At 47.8% G+C, this 22,957-nt stretch overlaps 1 protein-coding gene across 1 annotated transcript; it reads left to right on the top strand.

Annotated features, from left to right (window-relative positions):
* Positions 1-18,015: 18,015 nt before the first annotated feature.
* On the top strand, positions 18,016-21,036 carry TFF2 (trefoil factor 2). The gene is made up of 4 exons (XM_007172697.2): positions 18,016-18,172; positions 18,843-18,992; positions 19,891-20,037; positions 20,941-21,036. Exons 1-4 carry the CDS (start codon positions 18,088-18,090, stop codon positions 20,952-20,954), a joined length of 396 nt encoding a protein of 131 aa, XP_007172759.2. The 5' UTR covers positions 18,016-18,087; the 3' UTR covers positions 20,955-21,036.
* Positions 21,037-22,957: the final 1,921 nt, after the last annotated feature.

Genomic DNA, 22,957 nt, shown 5'->3' with positions numbered 1-22,957 from the left:
TTGAAGGCTCTGGGGAAAGGCTTTTACTGTTTGGTAAGAGGAGAGCTCCCTCTAGCTGTCCTGGATGGCCTTTGCAGCCTGCCTTTGGATGTTGTGTGGTGTGAGGGTGTGATGTGGTGCTTCAGGCAGCCATTCTGTGATAATGAGGAAAAGCCAGAGAACTAGAGCCTTGATATCCCTCAGCTGCTGATTTTCCCCAGCATCACCCACCTCCAGACTTCATGTTAAGTAAACCCAAATATCCTTATGGGTTAAACCTCTGCTGGTTGAGTTTTCTGTATCTTCCAAGACTTACCAAGGCCTGTATCTTCCTTGTATCTTAGAGGGATGAGTCTACATCCCAGCTACCACGGGCAGGGACAGGCTCTCACCCAAAGTAAACATCCTCAGGGTGAGTCCTCCAGGCTGGGCCCTTCCTCTGTTAAAGGACAGTGGGCAATCTGTCCCCTCTACCACACCTAGTGTTTCACTAACTTCTCACAGAGCCATCCACCCAACTCAGGCTCTCAGGAGGAATTTTGGGCTCAGAATCAGGAGTGATCAGGGGCAAAGAGAGGTGCGTGTGGGGAGAATTAAAAGGCATTTCTTTAGGTTTTCAAAACAAACTCCATTACAAATGTTATCTTATCCTTATCCTCATCCCTGTTTGGCAAGCCAAGAAATGTTTAGTAACTCGCCCAATTGAGCAGACACACAGATCAGACCAGACTCTCCTGAACCAGAGAGCCTCTAGAATCAAGGTTTACTAATAATTTCAAGGATGCAATCAAGAGAAAGCCAAGAATGGGATCTGGGACACGAGGGCCATACCCACGCTGCCCCTTTGTGTCACACGTACCCCCTGGCTCTGAGAGGTGAACTTGGTCTCCTGGGGGTTCCTGCAGCAGTGAGCTGAACTGGGCATTCTCCCCCTTTTCCTGGGCAGAGACCATGCAGGCTATGCCACTTTTCAGGGAGCTGTGATGCATAGATTGGGGTTTCTTGACCCTAAGTACTCCTGTGGCTGACAGGCATCAGACTGTGGGGCGGAGGCCAGGTGACAGGAGGGCAGGTGGGTCCCCTGCCTTCCTTCTGTTTCTCTGGATTCCTGCCCACTGAGGGAGTGAATGGATGGAGGGCCAGCGGCTTCAAACCCCCCACCTCCATCACCTTACATGGAAAGAAATCTGCGGTCCACGATGGCTCGGCCACCTCCTCTGGTGTTTACCCGCGTGGATGCGTGATCCCACGGCTCCACCGTCCGGACACCAGGCCTCTCAGGCTCACCCGCATGGGCACGAGAACACGGGGGGCTCCTGCAGGGGTGCCCCGTCCAGCACCCCGCACGGGCGGGAAAGGGATTTGACTCGCTCTCTGCCACACTCTGCTTCCTGAGAATCACAAAGTCCCTAGGAATTCCGACAGTGGAGGCAACTGAGGGCAGAGAGGGAGGTGCCCAGGCAGCGTGGGGGGGAACCTGTCAGAACAGACGCCGGTGGAAATGCACTGGGAAACCGGGTGGCCTCAGAGGGCAGTCAAGCCCGTGCCCACCCATGCTGTCTGGCCTCAGCCGCCCAGGACATCCCAGTGGGTCCCAGCGCTCAGTGAGGCTGTGGAGGGAGAGAGGTGGGAGCTGGGGTGTCGCGTCCTTCCCGTGTTCAGAGCCAGGCTGGGAGCGGGTGGGGGACAGAACAGGACTGTAAAGAAATCACCACCACCCACGGGGGCAGACCTGCCCCATGGCCGCCTCCGCGTCACCTGCCCCTCCCCGTCACGCGCCCCCATGAAGGCGATTGGTTGGTGACCCCTCCTGGGGAGGGGAATCTGGGCTTCCCAGGAGCCTGGACCACCTCCCCGCCCCGCGCTTCACTACAGCCAGGAGTGCACGGCCAGGGGAGCAGAACAGACGGCAGGGCTTAGGAGCAAAGGGTGCCTTGTACGGCCAGTGCAGAGGCCTTGAAGCATCCAGAAGGTGGTGGGAAAAAGGCAGGCTGTGTGATAAAGTGCCTCAATAAGAACAGCTCTGCTGATAAGGCACAAGGAGCCTTTAACAGTTTGGGGACCATGTCACACGCATGCACACACGCGCACACACACACACACACGCAGTCACACATACACACAGCTCTTAAAGGGCCCACGCCGCTCCCTCCCCCCAACCTTGGAAACCAGGCTGAGGGAGGCTCTTTGGGGGTGAGCTCTCTTGCACCTCAAAACCAGTGGATTTCTGCCAGAAGAGGGCAAGCCACCCTTATACTTTCTACATCTGAATACGTAGCTTGTTAGTGGAAAGTTTTATGTTTTCTATCTTTGTTTTTAGAGACAGGCCTTCAACTTCAGAACGACGCAACGGAGTGTCAGTTTAGAGTTTTCTTGGTTTTCACACATGTGGAGCTACAAGGCTAACTGGCCAGTCAACACGGCTGTCTGACACCCTGTGTACCGCCCTTTCCCTCCAGCCTGGAAACCACCAACGCGGGAATTTTTCTAGAACTTTCCATGTCCTTGAAGAGCTTCAGGCAAAAGTTCAGGAAGTTTCTCTTGGGAGAGATTCGTATTTTGGGGGGAAGTCAGGGGTCTTCTGGTGGACAACTGGTGTGGAAGGGAGTCACGTCTGTGTCAGCCCTGGAGTGGACACGGAATGGGAAACAAACGCATAACAGAGGAGCCCAAGTGAGCACAGCTCCCCACGCGGCCTGAGGGGCCGGACAAGGGCAGGTGGATGTGCAGAGAGGGGCCCAAGGGAGAGGGAGCGAGTCCCGACCCCGAGGCTGGCAGTGCTGTCACCCTGGTGTCCCAGTGACACCTGAAGCCATGGGACACCCCCTCCCCTTTCTTCATCAGTTTGAGCTGGTATCCTGGTCAGACTGACGGCTTAAACAACAGACTTTTATTCTCTCAGTTCTAGAGGCTGGAAGTCCAAGATTGAGGTGTGGGCAGGGCTGATTTCTCCCAAGGCCTCTCTCCTTGGTGTATAGATGGCTGTCTTCTCCGTGTTCTCTGTGTGTGTCTGTGTCTGTGTTCTAATCTCCTCTTCTTAGAAGGACACCAGTCATATTGGATTAAGGCCCACCCTACTGGCTTCATTTTAACTTAATTACTTTTAGAGACTTCATCTCCAAATAAGGTCACATTATGAGGTCCTGGAGAATAGGACTTCCATATATGAATTTGGAGGAGACATTTTAGCCCATAACAGCTGGTGTCTCTTACTTGCAACCAAGGAACCCTAATAAGTGCAAATTACCAAAGGGCAGGGGTCACAACTGTTTGTTGTTGAGACTAGTCACTTCTGCTCTAGGTGGTAAGAAAACAAAAGGAATACATGAAACTGAGAATGTGTCAAATGCAGACAGTGAGCAAACCCGGAGACTATGAGACATAGGGGACATTCATACTGTATGTTAAGGGCAGACAGGGAGTGAGTGGGTCACCTGTAGGACGTGTTAGTGACAAAGAGGATGGAACAGGCAGAATGTTATCACAGGTGAGACAGGATGGAGGATCCGTAGGAAGCACACTGCCCACCTCCAGCCTGACCGCTCCGTCATCCTTAATCAGGCCCCCATTGGTGACCCTGGTCATGGTCCAATTCAGGCTCCACATCTCACCCCAGACACAGGCTAACAGCATGGCTGTCCTGTGGGTCACTGTGAGCTGCAGCTGGGCCAGCGCTGCTTTCCCCGAGTCTCCCCAGTAAAGCCTGAGTGTGTGCTGGCACTGCCCATGTCCTGGCCCCTGTTCAAACCCCAGTTCTGGTCCTTGTCACCATGCATTGATGGAAAGGCCGAGAGAGCAACAGGACACATGAGCATCTCATGACCCAGGATCCAGGTGTGTGGTCCTTCCACCCACTTGCACCCCATGCAGAGTGCAAACCTGCCACTTCTGACCCTCACTTTTCACCACGTGTTGGAGATAGATTTACTAAACCCTGTGGCTCAAGCACCTTAATTGGATCTGTGAGCCCTTCCGTGTACTTGGAGATTATCGTTGTTTCTAGATAATTGCCAACACAACAACAGGCTTCTATTCAGAACATGTTGAACTAAGGACCAGACCAGGAACCAACTCTTGAAGCCAAGTTGTGGCTTCAGATCCTATTCGTAGGGTTGTAGGGAAGGGTATTGTTAGCTTAAGAAAACTCTCTTGCATTTATTTGTGAGTGTGGGCAGAGACAGCTTGCGGAAATATTCAGTGCTCGTGAGCCCGACAGGAAACTTCAGCTAAGCAGAGACACATACCTGGCAAATCCCAGCGCAGGAATGTACTGGCAGGTATCAAACAGTCACCCATTTAAAGGTCCGAGCAGACACATTATAGTTAGTTACAGAAAGATAAATAGTATTATTTTAAAGGTATTTCTTAATTGTTCTTCTCAGCTCTTGACATTGCCCTGAGCCGGACATTTTGGGGTTAGCAAACAGATTAAATTAGGCAAAGCCATACGTACTCACATATATATGTGGTACAGTGAGGTTGATTGAACCTAAAAGTAGGGAACATCTATTCTAAAGACAAACATTGTTGGGATTTTTATATTTAATCTTATCTGGTTCATCAGTGTTGAGAACTCAGAAGGGCTGAGAGTTTACCCCACTTGCAAGCGAATAGCTTCATGGCTGCTGGCCAAGGACAGGAGACTCCTGGTTCAGAGATAAAGGACCTTATTACTCATCACATAGCAAGCAGTGTAAACAGCAGCATGCTTGTCTAGGTTCCCTTTGCCCCCAGGTCCTTCAGGGGTGGCACAGATGAGCTCACATGGATGTCAGCACACACAGTGGGTTGCCTTCCAGGAGAGAAACACTGACCTCTCAAGGGGTTTAAATCTTTCAAGGGGCAGTAAGCTTGCCTGCCCTCTGCCCCCTGCTTATCTACCTTCCATGGTTGTTTGCCACACAAATATCCTGCCACGCAGGGCCACACAGGGGTTGCACTCAGGAACACAGTGAACAACCAGGGGCTGTGGAAGGAGCTGTGTAGTATCAAGAGGGGGTGGTGCTCCCTGGTTCCTGCAGGAGGATGAGATTGGCTTGTTTGAATAGTTCTGCTGGCTGGCAGGGAAGTGAAATCCACTCCTCAGGGATAAGCAGGAACTGTGCCCAGGCCCTAGATAAGGAGGTTGTTTGGCTAAGGGGCCTTATCTGTGGGAGCTGAGTAGGGAGGAGAATTCGTGGTTAGGCCACTCACGGCCTCTCAATTTCACCAGATGTCAAGGCAGCACTTAACATTCAACTGTAATTTTAGGTCCTAAGCTATCAGGACAGTTAGTGTCTCATTCACAAGATGTGCAGGAACGTGAGAGACTCTTGGGGAATTGTCTCCTGACAATCAGTATACTAAATATACCATTTCCAAGACCAGATTACAGAAGGGGAAAAGAGCACTGAGGCACATTTCTGTAACATTGCATTTATAAATACACATATTTACCACCTTCTTTTTTAAATTTTGTTTTTAGAGAGTTGTAGGACTAAAATACAGGGATAGGCAGATTTTTTTTTTTTTCTTAAAAGGCCAGAGAGTAAATATTTTAGGTTTCCTGGGCCATACAGTCTCTGCCACAGGTAATCAACTCTGCAATCATAGCTAGAAAGTGGCCATAGACAATGTGTGAATGAATGGGTATGACTGTGTTTTTAATAAAGTTTTATTTAAACACAGGCAACAAGCTCATGGGCCATAGTTTGCCAACTCCTACTATAATATATCATTTTTCCTTGACTTGTGGTAAGTTTTAAGACTGGCCAGCTCCCACTCAGATACAAAAGGGGTACAAAAGAGACATTTTGAAGGAATGTAAATCTTGGTTAAAGTCCCTCAAAGTAGGACAAGGAGGAATTCCATCGCACAATACATTGAAAAATGCTAAGGTTTATGTCCATCCAATTATGCCCCCCCCAATATAACCCATCAAGACATCTCTATTTACTCCTTCCTAAACTCTGTACCAAATTCTCATCAGCATTGGCTCATCTGTTTATGTCTCCTCCCAGCTTTGGCCATCTTCTTTATTACGTAGCTAAATTAAGTCCTGGGCTTTAGAAGAGTCTATTATTATTATTATTATTATTGGCTGCGTTGGGTCTTTGTTGCTGTGTGCCGGCTTTCTCTAGTTGCGGTGAGCGGGGGCTACTCTTCGTTGCGGTGCACATCTTCTCATTGCAGTGGTTTCTCTTGTCGCAGAGCATGGGCTCTAGGCATGTGGGCTTCAGTAGTTGTGGCACACGGGCTCAGTAATTGTGGCTTGTGGGCTCTAGAGCATAGGCTCAGTAGTTGTGGCACACAGGCTTTGTTGCTCTGTAGCATGTGGGATCTTCCCAGACCAGGGGTCTAACCCGTGTCCCCTGCATTGGCAGGCAGATTCTTAACCACTGCGCCACCAGGGAAGTCCCACAGAAGAGTCTATTATTTACCCATTCTATTGATCAGCACAGCCAAACTCCAGAAACCTGGAATGCTGGGGAGGAAAATTGAATTTGCATGTTTTTCAGCCCCACCTTCTATATTTAGGAACACCATACATGCAAATGTTAGTAATAAAACTTTACTTTTTCCCCTGATGACGGGGTAAAAATGAAATATTATCCTAGTCAGTGTCCGAGTGAGGGTTCACCAGGCATGTGAGACCTTGGAGATCATTTGATAAACTCTCATTCCAGCTCTCATTTCACAGATGAGGAAATTAATCCAGAGACGAGAAGAGGCTTGCCTTACTTATTTGCATATATCCAGGCCTAGGTATTATTTTATGAATTCCATACGGAAATTTGGGTGATGGGTGACATTAGGAGGCAGACTCCTGTTCCTCATCTCCTGGGTGTCACTTACCCATTTTTCCACCCCACACCACCTCAATAAGTAGGTCTAGTTTGTGCAGATGCTGGCTTTGGTTCTAGGGATTCAAAATAAAGGAGGCATAGGTCCGGTTCTGGATGCCACCCTACACTTACTTTCTGTGTTGTTTGGGGAAACTATTTTTCCATATAGACTGTAAAATGAGGGTGATAAGTTTAGCTCTTCGTTTGGATTGTTGTAAGAATTAAATGAGATATAGCACATGAAATCCTTAGAGTATCACCTGGGACAAAGTTGGCCTGCAGATTTAGCTGTTACCTTTGGTACAATTAATAAAGGAACCAGAAATATAAAACTCCACTTAAAATGCAGGTGTGGCTAAGTGTTGTGAATCAGGTGAACAAAGGATGCTTGGGGGAGGGGTGAAGGGCACTGTCTTCTCTCAGGGGAAGTGAAGGAGGCCTTCCTGGAAGCAGTGGCTCCTGAGTCAAGAGCTGAAGGATGGACAGGAGTTAGCAAGGCAAAGATTGGAGGAAGAGCATTGCAGAGAGAGGAGGACATGCAGACAAAGGGTCAGAGGTCAGGGTGTGTCTAGAGGGCAAGATGCTTACGTTATGAAGGAGACCTGGCAATAGAAGAGTGTGGGGCGGCAGTGGGGGGTGGTATGTGGGGTCCAGTTCATAAAAGGTCTTGCTTTTCATGCTCAGGAAACTCATACTCAGGTTTTACCCTTCAGGCTGAGAGGCGTGAGGGAGTGCCAGGGGAGTGACATATACTGATTGTCACTTTATAAAGGTAATCAAAGCACCAGACTTTTGTCTAGATGAGGACACAACTCTGGCTGAGAGATTAGTTAGGAAACAGTTGTAGCAAACCAAGGGAGAAATCATGAGACTAGACTGGGCTGTAAACACAAATGCTGCCAGAGGCCCAAACGCTGCCATAACTGAATAAATCCAGCCAGGTGGGAAGTGGTGGCAGCAACATGGAGAAATCACGCCCTGCATCAAGGGACGACCACAGCTTCAGCCTGAAGAACCACTTTTAGATTCCTTGGAGGACAGGTTGACAAGTGACAGATTCTTACAGCTGTTGTTTGTCTAAAAAAGTATTTTGAAATCTCTGTACCTCCTGCTCAATTCTGCTGTGAATCTAGAGCTGCTCTAAAAAATAAAATAAGGATATTTTCTGTGAGTATAGAATTCTGACTTGACAGGTTTTCTCCTTTAGCACTTTAATATCGTTGTTCCATTGCCTTCCAGATTGCATGGTTTCAGATGAGAGGTCACTTGTCATTCTTTTTTTTTCCAATACAATATTTTTAATAACTTTTTTATAATATCAATTCTTCTAAAATATACTTTAGGTATGTTTCCATCCAAACCTTGAACTGATATTTTTTTTTCATTTTTCATTTAATTTATTTTTTTGTACAGCAGGTTCTTATTCATCAACCATTTTATACACATCAGTGTATAATGTCAATCCCAATCTCCCAATTCATCACATCACCACCCCGCCCCCACCGCTTTCCCCCCTTGGTGTCCATACGTTTATTCTCTACATTTGTGTCTCAATTTCTGCCCTGTAAACCAGTTCATCTGTACCATTTTTCTAGGTTCCACATATATGTGTTAATATACGATATTTGTTTTTCTCTTTCTGACTTACTTCACTCTGTATGACAGTCTCTAGATCTATCCACGTCTTTACAAATAACTCAATTTCATTTTTTTATGGCTGAGTAATATTCCATTGTATATATGTACCACAACTTCTTTATCCATTCATCTGTCGATGGGCATTTAGGTTGCTTCCATGACCTGGCTATTGTAAATAGTGCTGCAATGAACATTCGGGTGCATGTGTCTTTTTGAATTATGGATTTCTCTGGGTATATGCCCAGTAGTGGGATTGCTGGGTCATATGGTAATTGTATTTTTAGTTTTTTAAGGAACCTCCATACTGTTCTCCATAGTGGCTGCATCAATTTACATTCCCACCAACAGTGCAAGAGGGTTCCCTTTTTTCCACACCCTCTCCAACATTTGTTCCTTGTAGATTTTCTGATGATGCCCATTCTAACTGGTGTGAGGTGATACCTCATTGTAGTTTTGATTTGCATTTCTCTAATAATTAGTGATGTTGAGCAGCTTTTTGTGTGCTTCTTCTTGGCCATCTGTATGTCTTCTTTGGAGAAATGTCTATTTAGGTCTTCTGCCCATTTTTGGATTGGGTTGTTTGTTTCTTTAATATTGAGCTGCATGAGCTGTTTACATATTTTGGAGATTAAACCTTTGTCCGATGATTCATTTGCAAATATTTTCTCCCATTTTGAGGGTTGTCTTTTCATCTTGTTTATGGTTTCCTTTGCTGTGCAAAAGTTTTTAAGTTTCATTAGGTCCCATTTGTTTATTTTTGTTTTTATTTCCATTACTCTAGGAGGTGGATCAAAAAAGATATTGCTGTGATTTATGTCAAAGAGTGTTCTTCCTATGTTTTCCTGTAAGAGTTTTATAGTGTCCAGTCTTACATTTAGGTCTCGAATCCATTTTGAGTTTATTTTTGTGTATGGTGTTAGGGAGTGTTCTAATATCATTCTTTTACATGTAGCTGTCCAGTTTTCCCAGCACCACTTACTGAAGAGATTGTCTTTTCTCCATTGTATATCCTTCCCTCCTTTGTCATAGATTAGTTGACCACAGGTGCGTGGGTTTATCTCTGGGCTTTCTATCTTGTTCCATTGATCTATGTTTCTGTTTTTGTGCCAGTACCATATTGTCTTGATTACTGTAGCTTTGTAGTATAGTCTGAAGTCAGGGAGTCTGATTCCTCCAGCTCCATTTTTTTGCCTCAAGACTGCTTTGGCTATTCGGGGTCTTTTGTGTCTCCATACAAATTTTAAGATGATTTGTTCTAGCTCCGTAAAAAATGCCATTGGTAATTTGATAGGGATTGCATTGAATCTGTAGATTGCTTTGGGTAGTATAGTCATTTTCACAATATTGATTCTTCCAATCCAAGAACATGGTATATCTCTCCATCTGTTGGTATCATCTTTAATTTCTTTCATCAGTGTCTTATAGTTTTCTGCATACAGGTCTTTTGTCTCCCTAGGTAGGTTTATCTCTAGGTATTTTCTTCTTTTTGTTGCAGTGGTAAATGGGAGTGTTTCCTTAATTTCTCTTTCAGATTTTTCATCATTAGTGTATAGGAATGCAAGGGATTTCTGTGCATTAATTTTGTATCCTGCAACTTCACCAAATTCATCTATTAGCTCTAGTAGTTTTCTGGTGGCAGTTTTAGGATTCTCTATGTATAGTATCATGTCATCTGCAAACAGTGACAGTTTTACTTCTTCTTTTCCAATTTGTATTCCTTTTATTTCTTTTTCTTCTCTGATTGCTGTGGCTAGGACTTGCAAAACTATGTTGAATAATAGTGGTGAGAGTGGACATCCTTGTCTTATTCCTGATCTTAGAGGAAATGCTTTCAGTTTTTCACCACGGAGGATGATGTTTGCTGTGGGTTTGTCATATATGGCCTTTATTATGTTGAGGTAGGTTCCCTCTATGCCCACTTTCTGGAGAGTTTTTACCATAAATGGGTGTTGAATTTTGTCAAAAGCTTTTTCTGCATCTATTGAGATGATCATATGGTTTTTGTTCTTCAATTTGTTAATATGGTGTATCACATTGATTGATTTGCATATACTGAAGAATCCTTGCATCCCTGGGATAAATCCCACTTGATCATGGTGTATGATGCTTTTAATGTGCTGTTGGATTCTGTTTGCCAGTATTTTGTTGAGGATTTTTACATCTATATTCATCAGTGATATTGGTCTGTAATTTTCTTTTTTTGTAGTATCTTTGTCTGGTTCTGGTATCAGGGTGATGGTGGTTTCATAGAATGAGTTTGGGAGTGTTCCTTCCTCTGCAATTTTTTGGAAGAGTTTGAGAAGGATGGGTGTTAGCTCTTCTCTAAATGTTTGATAGAATTCGCCTGTGAAACCATCTGGTTCTGGACTTTTGTTTTTTGGAAGATTTTTAATCACAGTTTCAATTTCAGTGCTTATGATTGGTCTGTTCATATTTTCTATTTCTTCCTGGTTCAGTCTTGGAAGGTTATACCTTTCTAAGAATTTGTCCATTTCTTTGTGGTTGTCCATTTTATCGGCATAGAGGTGCTTGTAGTAATCGCTCATGATCCTTTGTATTTCTGCAGGGTCTGTTGTAACTTCTCCTTTTTAATTTCTGATTTTATTGATTTGAGTCCTCTCCCTCTTTTTCTTGATGAGTCTGGCTAATGGTTTATCAATGTTGTTCATCTTGTCAATTAACCAGCTTTTAGTTTTATTGATCTTTGCTATTGTTTTCTTTGTTTCTATTTCATTTATTTCTGCTCTGATCTTTATGATTTCTTTCCTTCTGCTAACTTTGGGTTTTGTTTGTTCTTTTTTCTCTAGTTCCTTTAAGTGTAAGGTTAGATTGTTTATTTGAGATTTTTCCTGTTTCTTGAGGTAGGCTTGTATAGCTATAAACTTCCCTCTTAGAACTGTTTTGCCACATCCCATAGGTTTTGGATTGTCTGGTTTTCGTTGTCATTTGTCTCTAAGTATTTTTTTATTTCCTCTTTGATTTCTTCAGTGATCTCTTGGTTATTTAGTAACGTATTGTTTATCCTCCATGTGTTTGTGTTTTTTACGTTTTTTTCCCTGTAATTGATTTCTAATCTCATAGCGTTGTGGTCAGAATAGATGCTTGATATGATTTCAATTTTCTTAAATTTACTGGGGCTTGATTTGTGACCCAAGATGTGATCTATCCTGGAGAATGTTCTGTGCGCACTTGAGAAGAAAGTGTAATCTGCTGTTTTTGGATGGACTGTCCTATAAATATCAATTAAATCTATCTGGTCTATTGTGTCATTTAAAGCTTGTGTTTCCTTATTAATTTTCTGTTTGGCTGATCTGTCCATTGGTGTAAGTGAGGTGTTAAAGTCCCCCACTATTATTGTGTTACTGTCGATTTCCTCTTTTAGAGCTGTTTGCAGTTGCTAACAGTATATGTATTGAGGTGCTCCTCTGTTGGGTGCATATATAATTGTTATATCTTCTTCTTGGATTGATCCTTTGATCATTATTTAGTGTCCGTCCTTGTCTCTTGTAACATTCTTTATTTTAAAGTCTATTCTATCTGATATGAGAATTGCTACTCCAGCTTTCTTTTGATTTCCATTTGCATGGAGTATCTTTCTCCATCCCCTCACTTTCAGTCTGTACGTGTCCCTAGGTCTGAAGTGGGTCTCTTGTAGACAGCATATATATGGGTCTTGTTTTTGTATCCATTCAGCAAGCCTGTGTCTTTTGGTTGGAGCATTTAATCCATTCACGTTTAAGTTAATTATCAATATGTATGTTCCTATTACAATTTTCTTAATTGTTTTGGGTTTGTTTTAGTAGGTCCTTTTCTTCTCTTGTGTTTCCCACTTAGAGAAGTTCCTTTAGCATTTTTTGTACAGCTGGTCTGGTGGTGCTGAATTTTCTTAGCTTTTGCTTGTCTGAAAAGCTTTTGATTTCTCCATCGAATCTGAATGAGATCTTTGTCGGGTAGAGTAATCTTGGTTGTAGGTTCTTCCCTTTCATCACTTTAAGTATATCATGCCACTCCCTTCTGGCTTGTAGAGTTTCTGCTGAGAAATCAGCTGTTAACCTTATGGGAGTTCCCTTATATGTTATTTGTCGTTTTTCCCTTCCTGCTTTCAATAATTTTCCTTTGTTTTTAATTTTTGCCAATTTGATTACTATGTGTCTCGGTGTTTTTCTCCTTGGGTTTATCCTGTATGGGACTCTCTGTGCTTCCTGGACTTGGGTGGCTATTTCCTTTCCCATGTTAGGGAAGTTTTTGACTATAATCTCTTCAAATATTTTCTCTGGTCCTTTCTCTCTCTCTTCTCCTTCTGGGACCCCTATAATGTGAATGTTGTTGCGTTTAATGTTGTCCCAGAGGTCTCTTAGGCTGTCTTCATTTCTTTTCATTCTTTTTTCTTTATTCTGTTCCGCAGCCGTGAATTCCACCATTCTGTCTTCCAGGTCACTTATCCATCCTTCTGCCTCAGTTATTCTGCTATTGATTCTTTCTAGTGTATTTTTAATTTCAGATATTGTACTGTTCATCTCTGTTTGTTTGTTTTTTAATTTTTCTAGCTCTTTGTTGAACATTTCTTGCATCTTCTCGATCTTTATCTCCATTCTTTTTCCGAGGTCCTGGATCATCTTCACTATCATTATTCTGAATTCTTTTTCTGGAAGGTTGCCTATCTCCACTTCATTTAGTTGTTTTTCTGGGGTTTTAATCTTGTTCCTTCATCTGGTATGTAGCTCTCTCCCTTTTCATCTTGTCTATCTTTCTGTGAATGTGGTTTTTGTTTCACAGGCTGCAGGATTGTAGTTCTTCTTGCTTCTGCTGTCTGCCCTCTGTTGGATGAGGCTATCTAAGAGGCTTGTGTAAGTTTCCTGATGGGAGGGACTGGTGGTGGGTAGAGCTGACTGTTGCTCTGGTGGGCAGAGCTCAGTAAAACTTTAATCTGCTTGTCTGTTGTTGGGTGGGGCTGGGTCCCCTCCCTGTTGGTTGTTTGGCCTGAGGTGACCCAACACTGGAGTCTACCTGGGCTCTTTGGTGGGGCTAATGGTGGACTCTGGGAGGGCTTACACCAAGGAGTACTTCCCAGAAATTCTGCTGCCAGTGTCCTTGTCCTCACGGTGAGGCAGAGCCACCCCCTGCCTCTGCAGGAGACCCTCCAACACTAGCAGGTAGTTCTGGTTCAGTCTCTATGGGGTTACTCCTCCTTCCCCTGGGTCCCAATGCACACACTACTTTGTGTAGGGCACCCAAGAGTGGAGTCTCTGTTTCCCCCAGTCCTGTCGATGTCCTGCAATCAAATCCCACTAACCTTCAAAGTCTGGTTCTCTAGGAATTTCTCCTCCTGTTGCTGGACCCCCAGGTTCAGAAGCCTGACGTGGGGCTCAGAACCTTCACTCCAGTGGGTGGACTTCTGTGGTATAAGTGTTCTCCATTTTGTGAGTCACCCACCCAGCAGTTATGGGATTTGAGTTTATTGTGATTGCACTGCTCCTACTGTCTCATTGTGTCTTCTCCTTTGTCTTTGGATGTGGGGTATCTTTTTTGGTGAGTTCCAGTGTCTTCCTGTCGATGATTGTCCAACAGTTAGTTGTGATTCCAGTGTTCTCACAACAGGGAGTGTGAGCACGTCCTTCTACTCCGCCATCTTGAACCAATCTCCGGCTCACTTGTCATTCTTAATATGCTTCCCTGTAATGCAGTGTGTCTTTCTGCCAGTTGCTGTAAAAACATTTTAAAATTACTGATTTTCAACAATTTGATCATGCTGTGCCTTGATGTGGTTTTCTTTATCTTGCTTGGCATTCATTGAGCTTCTAGGATATATGAGTTTATATTTTTCATCAAATTTACAAAAAAATTTGGCCATTATTTTTTCAAATACTTTTTCTTGCCCCAATATTTCTTCTTCTCCTACTGGTACACTAATTGCATGTATGTTAGTCTGCTGACACTGTCTCACAGGTCACTGAGGTTCTGTTCCTTTTTATTTCAGCCCTCTTTCTCTCTATGCCCCAGTTTGGAGAGTTTATACTGAACTGACTTCAAATAAATCAGCCATTTCTTCTAAAGTATCTAATCTAATTAGAATTTTTCATTTCAGATATTGTCGTTTTCATGCCTAGAATTTCCACCTGGTTCATTTTTAGTTTCCATTTCTCTATTCAGATTTTAAAATGTGTTCCCTTGTTATATTTATATATTTCTCTTTAAGTAGTTGAACATTTTAATGCAGTAACTGGTCTGTTTCTATTCTCTGTTATTTCCAGTGATTACAGGTCCTACTTCTTCACACATCTAGTAACTTTTGAGTTTGTGTTGAACATTATGAATGCTATGTCATGTGTCTGGATTTTGTTGTCTTCCTCAACAAAATGCTGAGTTTCGTTCTGTTAGGCAGTCAACTTACTTACAGATTAACTTGATCTTTTAGGATTTGTTTTAAAGTTTTGCTAGAAGGGGTATAAAGTGGCTTTACTCTAGAACAAGATCAAGCCTACTCTTATGGCATGTTATGGACTGAATGTTTGTGTCCCCCCACCCCCACATTCATATGTGGAAGCCATAACCCCCAATGTGATGCTATTAGGAGGTAGGGACTTTGGGAGGTAATTAGGGTTGGAAGAGGTCATAAGGATGGAGCCCCCATGATGGGATTAGTGCTCTTATAGAAAGAGACAGCAGAGAACTTACCTTTTCTCCACCAGGTGAGCACACATTGAGAAGGCCACCATCTGCAAGCCAGGAAGAGAGCCCTCACCAGAACCCTACCCTGCAGGCACCCTGATAATGAATTTCCAGCCTCCAGAACTGTGAGAAACCAAGGTCGGTTGTTTAACCCACCCACCTGTGGTATTTCGTTGTGGCCACCCAAGCTGACTAAGACATGGCATGGTTGTTCTATGTCCCTACTCAGTGCTTGGACGGCCAACAAGCCTTTCCCCTGGGGCTGGTCAGAACTCATGTGAATCTGGCTGCTGACAGCCCTGTCTCCTTGGTGTGTGTTCCTTCCTGGGAGCTGTTTCTTCCTGGCCTTGTGTGTGTGGCAGCTTAGCATCTGACTAAACCCCAGGGAGCCCCCAGTCCTGTTTCAAGTGCTCCCTCTCCTCTGGCCCCCACCCTGGAAACCCATCACCCCGTGGCCTCTGATTCCAGCCTCTGTCCCTCAGCCCCATGAGCCTCTGATGCTCTGTGGCCAGACTGTGTTTCTAGACAGAAAACCAGGTGGCCTTGGGCCTCCCCACACTGCGTCCCTTTCCGTCCCACACATCCTGTTGCTCAGCATCTGTAAACGGTTATTCCACATAGGTTTAGAGTTACTTATGGCAGGAGGAAGGGTCTGGTACCAGCACCTCCGTAATAATCAGAAGTAGACTGACATGGGTGACATCTCAGAGACCCCCCCCCATTTGGCTTCTGTTTCCTGTGAGAACTGATAGGTAACATCACTACAGAGGAGAATTGCAATCCCACTAGGCGCGGGATGGGTCTGAGACTGGGCACTCCTGTGGCAGCACCAGCTAGCGCAGCAGGTGGGGTGGGAGGGCCTGGAGATGGTCAACGGATGGGTACACCTGGGGGTGATGAGACAGGGGGGTAGCAGGTGGAGTGGGGACCGTGGGAACCAGGCTGGAGAAGGAGGGGAGGGGGAGACGCAGACAGTATGGTGCTCACAGAGGGGAAGCCGAGGGGTTAAGGGACTGGAGAGTTTAGGTGTAACGAGGAAGCAGTAGAAGCTTAGACATCCTCAACAGAAAGGACATTCGCATGTCCTCTTTCAGAGGTGGAGTACGGGTTCTGAGTGTGCTCATGGGAGGGGTGGCAGAGTGGAGGAGGGATGGAAGTTCCCAGAGATGAGGAGGAAATAAAAACCTGAGCTCCTGCGGCTTTGGGTGAGATGTCCCTGGAGTGCTGAAACCGCCCAGGATGTCACACATCTTGGTGTGACAAGGGACACAGCGAGCACGGTGCTAAACGCTTCACAAGGAGCAGGCTGACGGTCAGCCGATGACGGTGGGGCAGGAGCCTTGAAGGTGGTACAGTCACAGTGGCGACTCTGAGGAGCGTGATGACACTGGGGCTCAAGGTCAATGTCCAGCCCCCAGCCTGAGCCCACGTGGTGGGAGCACAGCCACCCAGCACAGCTTAGAGGTTGTGCCGTGCATACAGCTCCACGTTCAGGTGGGGGCCACTCATACTGTAGACACGGTATCTATCGTAATGACTTCCCCACACGTGGACGTAACTTGTCTTGAAGAACATGTGCCTTTTTCTAAAAGCACAAAAATACCATGTGGGCGGATGTTGCCCTGGATGGGGGCCTGAGCACCTCCACCTGAGATGCATGCAAGAGAGGCATCTCAGGGAAGATGCAGGCTTCCATTAGGGCCACAGCAGGTCAGAGACCAAGGGGCTGATAAAGCGTCTCTTTGGCATGGATCAGGCAGTTTCAGTGGGAATCCAGGAAGGGCCAGGAGGGTGCAGTGGGAAGTCGGGCCAAGGGGGAGGAAGCAGAGAGGAAAGTGGAGATGAGAATCTGGGGGAAGAGGGAAGACTTGGGGTCCTATGTCTTGGTGATGACTAAGAGTGACAGGGGCGTGGTGGGGAAAGGTGACTTTCTCAAGGTTTGCAAAGATAGAGTCATGGTGGTTGCTCAGTGGGGAAATAGGCAGGGGTCTGGAGGGGCTGGAACTGGATCTGGCAGAAGCCCTGAGCTCTCCAGACCCTGAGGACCCAGGGTTTCAGAGTCCATGCATCTCTGGGTTCCTGGCTGCTCAAGCTGTGCTGGACAGATTGGTGGTTCCTGGAAGTCCCCCAGAGTAGGGAGTTTACGATCCTCTCTTTCCTCCACATCACATCTTTCCTCTTTGTGTGTTGTGTGTCTCATCTCCATTTCTCTTTTCTCTCTTTGGGTCCCATCCACAGAGTCTTTTCCCTGGAGCATCTTATCCTGGGCATAGGCTGGCTTACAGGTGCCATTTTTTAGGAAACACAGACAGTTCCCATGGAAGAAAAAAATGACACACTTCAGGCTTTGCTGAAACGAACTTGTTGCTTCTACACTCATCTGGGGCTGTTCCTTACACCTGGACAGCTTCTTCTCCACGAAGGGCAGCCCCCTCCCCAAAACAGAGACAAGGAGGTACAGACAGGGGCTGAGAGAGGGGTCTGCAGCCCTGAAGGAGGGTCTCCTGCCTTCCTCGGAGACCCTCCCATTCTTGGAGGAGGGGTCTTCTCTCTGTCCGTGGCTGGCCCATTTTCCCCAGTAGCCTTGGGCCCAATATTTAAAAATTCCTGTGGTAGCCAAGTACTTTATCAGGAGAAATCCGTGACCCCTCCCTTCCTGGGTGGGACCCTGTGAGTACCCAGCGCCACACGTGCACGTGGCCCGTCTTCCATGTTGGCATCCTGGCACGACCTGGCTCCCTGCCTGGGTCGGGGGAAGCCTGACTGTGCTCGGGGAGCCCGGAGTCCTGCTCTGTCACCACTTGGCCCTTCAGCCAAGCTATCTCAGCTCCTTTTCCTAACAAAGGTTCCAAAGTATCGGTGCCACGGGGAGAGAGGAGGTTATCTTGCTTGCTGAGCAAACAGAGAGAAGCTTATAAAACAACCCCTCGCAGTGGGGAGTGTGAACTCTTCTGGTGGCCCTGGGGTGCAGCTGAGCATGGACATGGGACCCCGCTGCGCCCGGCTCCTGGCTGTGCTCCTCCTGCTGGGGCTGTGTGCCCTGGTGGGGGCCCAGAAACCTGGTAAGCGAGGGCTCAGGCCCTCGAGGGGCCGTGGGGAGCATGCGGACCAGCGAGTCTGGGGAGGCCTCTAGCGCCCCGAGCGCAGGGAGGCCGTGAGAGGGCCGCGCTTTCTGCCCCTCGGGGTGTCTCTGTGCATGTTAGTTTCCCTCAAAAAGAAAAAGCAGGCGATGAGTCAACTTGAGAAGGGAAGCGGCTGGGAAGGTGCCCTAAGGTTTGGGATGCTAGCCACGCAGCCAGCTCCCGTGTGTGTCCACCCGCTTCCCCGCCACTCAGGAAGGAGAGCAGGGGGGCGTTGGAGGGGGGTGAGACCTCCCAGGAGGACCCCCTTCAGGATCAGTGGGATGGCCTCAGGCTCAGGCGGGCGGGCTCCAGGAGGGGCTGGGTGAGAGGCCCACTAAGGGCTCCTAGGGGTCCGGCCTTGCTCACTTTCATCCCGACCTTGGCCTGAGTGCATCTGTCCACCCTCTTGCCAGAAGGTTTTATTTTTAAACTAAGAAAACACTTTCCAGCCAAGCCCTGTCAGTTCCTCCGAAGGACACTGGCCGCTTCAAATACGAACAAGATAAGCCGGCCTTTCCCAGGGTGGGAGTGGCACTGATGGGGGTCCCGGATGTGCCCGAGGGCTGGGGGGCGAGCGCGGGGGGCTGGCTGACGCAGGGCCTCTCCGCAGACCCCTGCCAGTGCTCACGCCTGAGCCCCAAGAACAGGGTGAATTGCGGCTTCCCGGGCATCACCAGCGACCAGTGCTTCTCTGCCGGCTGCTGCTTCGACTCCAGCATCCCCGGGGTCCCCTGGTGTTTCAAGCCCCTCCCCAAGCAAGGTAACGTCCAGGAGAGCTGGGACCCCCTCCTGTGCCCCGGCTGGCAGCCCAGGACCTGGCTTCTTAGGGCTCCAACACCACCTGGGCCAGCCCCAGGGAAGGGAAAACGTGCCCCGACCCCCATGTCCACACTGGACCCCAAGGGCCAGCCGCCGTTTGCCCTTTTGGGGAGACTTGTGGGAATCCTTTTGACTGTATTTGAAGGAAAAACAACTCTGAGGCCCCTCTTCGTTGTGGCTCCTGAAGAAGCTTCTAAGGGACATGAGCATTAAAATCAGGGCATTATTAACATAACTGCAAACAGACCCCAAATGTTAAGAAATTCACTTAAGTCTTCTTGAGTTACCTTTTGAGAGTGAGTTTTGTGCCTGTGCCTATTATCAGTTTAGAAGGTCTGTGTGAGAAGCTGATCCGTGTGTGTAGAACTGAGGACCCTGGCCTCCCGTCCACACCCCCCCGAGGCTGCCGGTCAGAGAGGCTCCCGGGCTCCGGGGGAAACAGGCCCAATGGCTGGTTGTTGGTTGGCTGGTTGTAGCCAGGGCTCTGCCGGTAGTGGAAGCATCGCTGGGTTTCAATTCTTTGGTCTAATGCTTTACATCCTTCAAGGGTCCCCACAGGAGGTACAGTGGGCCACCCCACTTTACAGAGCAATGTCAGGTCCAGGGAGGTGAGACGGTTTTCCCTCCAGGCCTTCTGACTTTTGGCATCAGGAGGAAGCGGTGGCCACCTGCTGGCGCCCACTCTTAGTCCAGGGGTGACAGTCTCAGAAGCCCCTCGTGCTACCCCGAGCCTGTGAGCCCAGCGGTGCTCCCCTGGGAGGATGGGATGGATGTGTCCGGTTAGCTAGCTGGCCTAACTGAGTCCCCGTGTTGTCCCCAAATCCGGTGGCGCACGGCAGAGTCAGAGGAGTGTGTCATGGAGGTCTCGGCCCGCAAGAACTGCGGCTACCCGGGCATCAGCCCCCAGGACTGCGCCTCCAGGAAGTGTTGCTTCTCCGACACCATCCCCCAAGTGCCCTGGTGCTTCTTCCCGCTCTCCGTGCACGGTAATGTCCAGTTCCTGGACAAGCATGATTCTCGAGGGCGGTGGGAGCTGGGGCGGGGGAGGTCCTAGGCTGGACAGGATGCCTGATGCCATCCCGGCCAGGCCCCTGGACCCGGTGGGTGACCAGTTCAGGAAAAAGTGTACTCGTGTAGGAAGCCACCTTTACTGTGAACCAGCTCAAAAGGCAATTCCAGAATGTTCTCAACAACGACAGCTTCTTTTTAGTACGTTAAGCCCTCCAGCCTTCCCACTGTGTCTTTTGGATGGTTGTAAAAAGCATCCCTTTCTCAGCCACCCCCCCCACCCCCGCCAGGTCCCAGCACAGTCGGGTGGTGTCACTATTTTGCATGCTTTGAATGCCACGTGCTGTGCTGGGCATAGTGAGAGGGACCCAGAGTGAAGCAGATGTGTTCTCTTCTCTCGTGGACCCCTCTGTTCTCTCCCGTGACCACGAGTGACAGGTCCTGCCCCAGCGCCAGTCCCAAGAGAGCCCATCTGCCCTCCCCCACCCCTCAGTTACAGTGTGTCCCTGACACTGAGTTTGATAAGAGCAAGGGAAGACCTGGTATTCCAAAAGATGGGAGGAATGCACTGATCCTTCAAGGATGCCTCTTCCCATTTTGAGGAAATCAGTGTGCTCTAAAGAGCATGGCCTCTACTTTCAGAAATTTCCAAGTGATGTTTTGTGTGACCTAAGTGTCTACCTGGAAAATTACCAGTTATCTGGGGAGAATGGACTCCCAGAGGGCATCTGGCCCCAGGGGAGGTGCCCCGCAGGCAGCTCCTTCTCCAGCAGGGACGGCTGGACTAAGGGCTGTAGCCCCGTGAACCCACGGGGCCTCCTAGCACAGGCTCCCTTGGCTCTCTGACGCCCTCACCAACCATGTCGCGTTTAAATTTCTAGACTGTCATTATTAAGAGGCAGTGGCTTCAGAGAACCCCTCAGGCTCCTTGGATGTCCTGAAACAAAAGAAGAATATGCACCATCTTACGGTTTCAGATTTCATGTTTCCCGAATTCCTGGGTTTTCTTAATCTGCTTTTTATCCTTTTCAATGGCTTCACATGCAATTTCTTCAAATAAAGAAAACCCTTAAAATCTGCTAAATTTCATTTTGGCTTCATTGACACAGAGGTGGCCATAGCAGTGTGTGTGTGTGTGTGTGTGTGTGTGTGAGAGAGAGAGAGAGAGAGAGAAGTTGAGAGTACAAGTATGAGTGTGTGTGTAATTTTAATATTCTTTCATTTGCTAGAAGAGCAAGAATTCATCTAATACGTTCAGGCTACTCTGACAGTGAAAAAGTATTGCATGTAAGGAATTTCAGAATCCATGATCCCTTTATAACTCTCATACTAAATCACTGTATAAAAATTCAAATGATTTTACCTCAAAAATCATACTAAAAATTATATGCTGCTCTTGCAGCAACATATAATTTCAGATTGCAATTACAAAACTGCTTTGCTTTTACAAATGCATCACAGACCACTTGCTTTTGAAATTCGTGCCAGGCACCCAAATACCTCTTCCAAAGGTGAGTCGGGGCTTGTGCCAGATTAGCTCCTATGAGTTCTCCCCTAGGCTTGGGAGCGCACAGCTGCAGCGTCCATCGTGTTGCGATTTGAAAGCTGTTCCAAAGAGGTAGTTGACAGCTTCCATCAAGGCTTTTCTGAAGCTTGTGGGAAAGTCGTTGCGTGAAAGGTATTTCAGGCATCTGGGTGAAGGGGTCCTGGCATTCTTCGGCTCAAGGGTGGAAGTGCAGGTGGGTGACCCCAGGCCAGATTTTCTGTGGCCTGTCCCTCCTCCCTAACCCTCCTCCAGCCAGGGGCCTATGGTCACCCTGGAAACCCAGGGCCTCTCCTTCTAGGCGACACTGGCTTTGCATTGAAAGGAGGGAATTTTAAAAAGTGTTTCTTTCGGGAAGGGACTTGGCCTCACGTCCCCTCTCGGGACCCCTACTTTGAGAAGGGAGCCCCATACAGACTTAGGTCACTGTTGCATCTTTATCTTGCTAATAACACACACATAAGCTCCATGAAACAACGGCTCTTGCTGGAACACGGGGTCTGAAACACTCGAGACAAGTGGCCGGTAGAGACAGGCGCGGTCTTAGTGAATTGATTCCTCACCGGGAGCCGTGTCCTCACGTGCGGTTCGCCTGTTCCGACTCAGCCCCGCCCTCCGCCCCCGCCGAGCCAAGGCCGGCCCTGGTATTGGCATATTGGGGAAAGGGTCTTTGACACATGAATTCTTCGTACCCACACCCCCAGGCTGGGAATTGGGTTGTGCTGCTCCCAGAGTGGCCCCGGCTGTCTTGGATGTGGGATCTGGTGGAAGCTTTTGGTCTCAGGCCTCCTGTTCCAGGGCTGCATGTGTGGGAGCCCTGGCTCTTTCTCAGGAGTCCTCGCGCACGACCCCGATCCCACCTCCTCTCGTACATTCTCTCTGATGCATTGACGCCCTCATTTCCCAGCCGGCTCCTGATGGCCCTTCCAATAACTGAGCACAGACTTTTAGATTTTGAAGCAATTTCAGTGGCGTTCCCCGGGCGGGGGATCCTTAGGCCATTTAAATCTGTTTGACGTTATTTCGATAACTCCTCTTGCCCCAGCGCCATCGATTACAGAGAACGGCGTGGCCGCCCAGAGTGGTTCAGACCATCCCCGTCCCCCGTCTGTAGGTGGCCCATGGGGAGTGTCCTTGTTGCCCCCCGAGCAGCAGCTGGTGACATCCGACCCCCTCCGTCAGACAACCGACCTTTCTTCCTCCCGCCTCCATCCCCTCCTCTGCTGGGCCTAGGCCCTCCAGGGGCACCCATAGCCCCGCTGGGCTCAGCTGGGACATAGCTGATGGTGGAGAAGGGCGGGCTGGGTGCAGAGGGTCTGGCAGGGGGAGGGGACGGCAGCTCCGCCCCTCACTCC

This window comes from Balaenoptera acutorostrata, chromosome 4 (assembly GCF_949987535.1).
Source record: "Balaenoptera acutorostrata chromosome 4, mBalAcu1.1, whole genome shotgun sequence".
Lineage (NCBI taxonomy): Eukaryota > Metazoa > Chordata > Mammalia > Artiodactyla > Balaenopteridae > Balaenoptera > Balaenoptera acutorostrata.
The sequence above is the reverse complement of the archived record's forward strand: the minus strand, read 5'-3'. Positions and strand labels throughout refer to the sequence as shown.

Bases quoted from the DNA above. Each gene is read 5' to 3' on its own strand.
- TFF2 (XM_007172697.2), top strand. From the start codon at position 18,088: ATGGACATGGGACCCCGCTGCGCCCGGCTCCTGGCTGTGCTCCTCCTG. The intron at 18,173-18,842 runs GTAAGCGAGGGC...GCCTCTCCGCAG, and splicing joins GGTGGGGGCCCAGAAACCTG to ACCCCTGCCAGTGCTCACGC. The intron at 18,993-19,890 runs GTAACGTCCAGG...GGCGCACGGCAG, and splicing joins CAAGCCCCTCCCCAAGCAAG to AGTCAGAGGAGTGTGTCATG.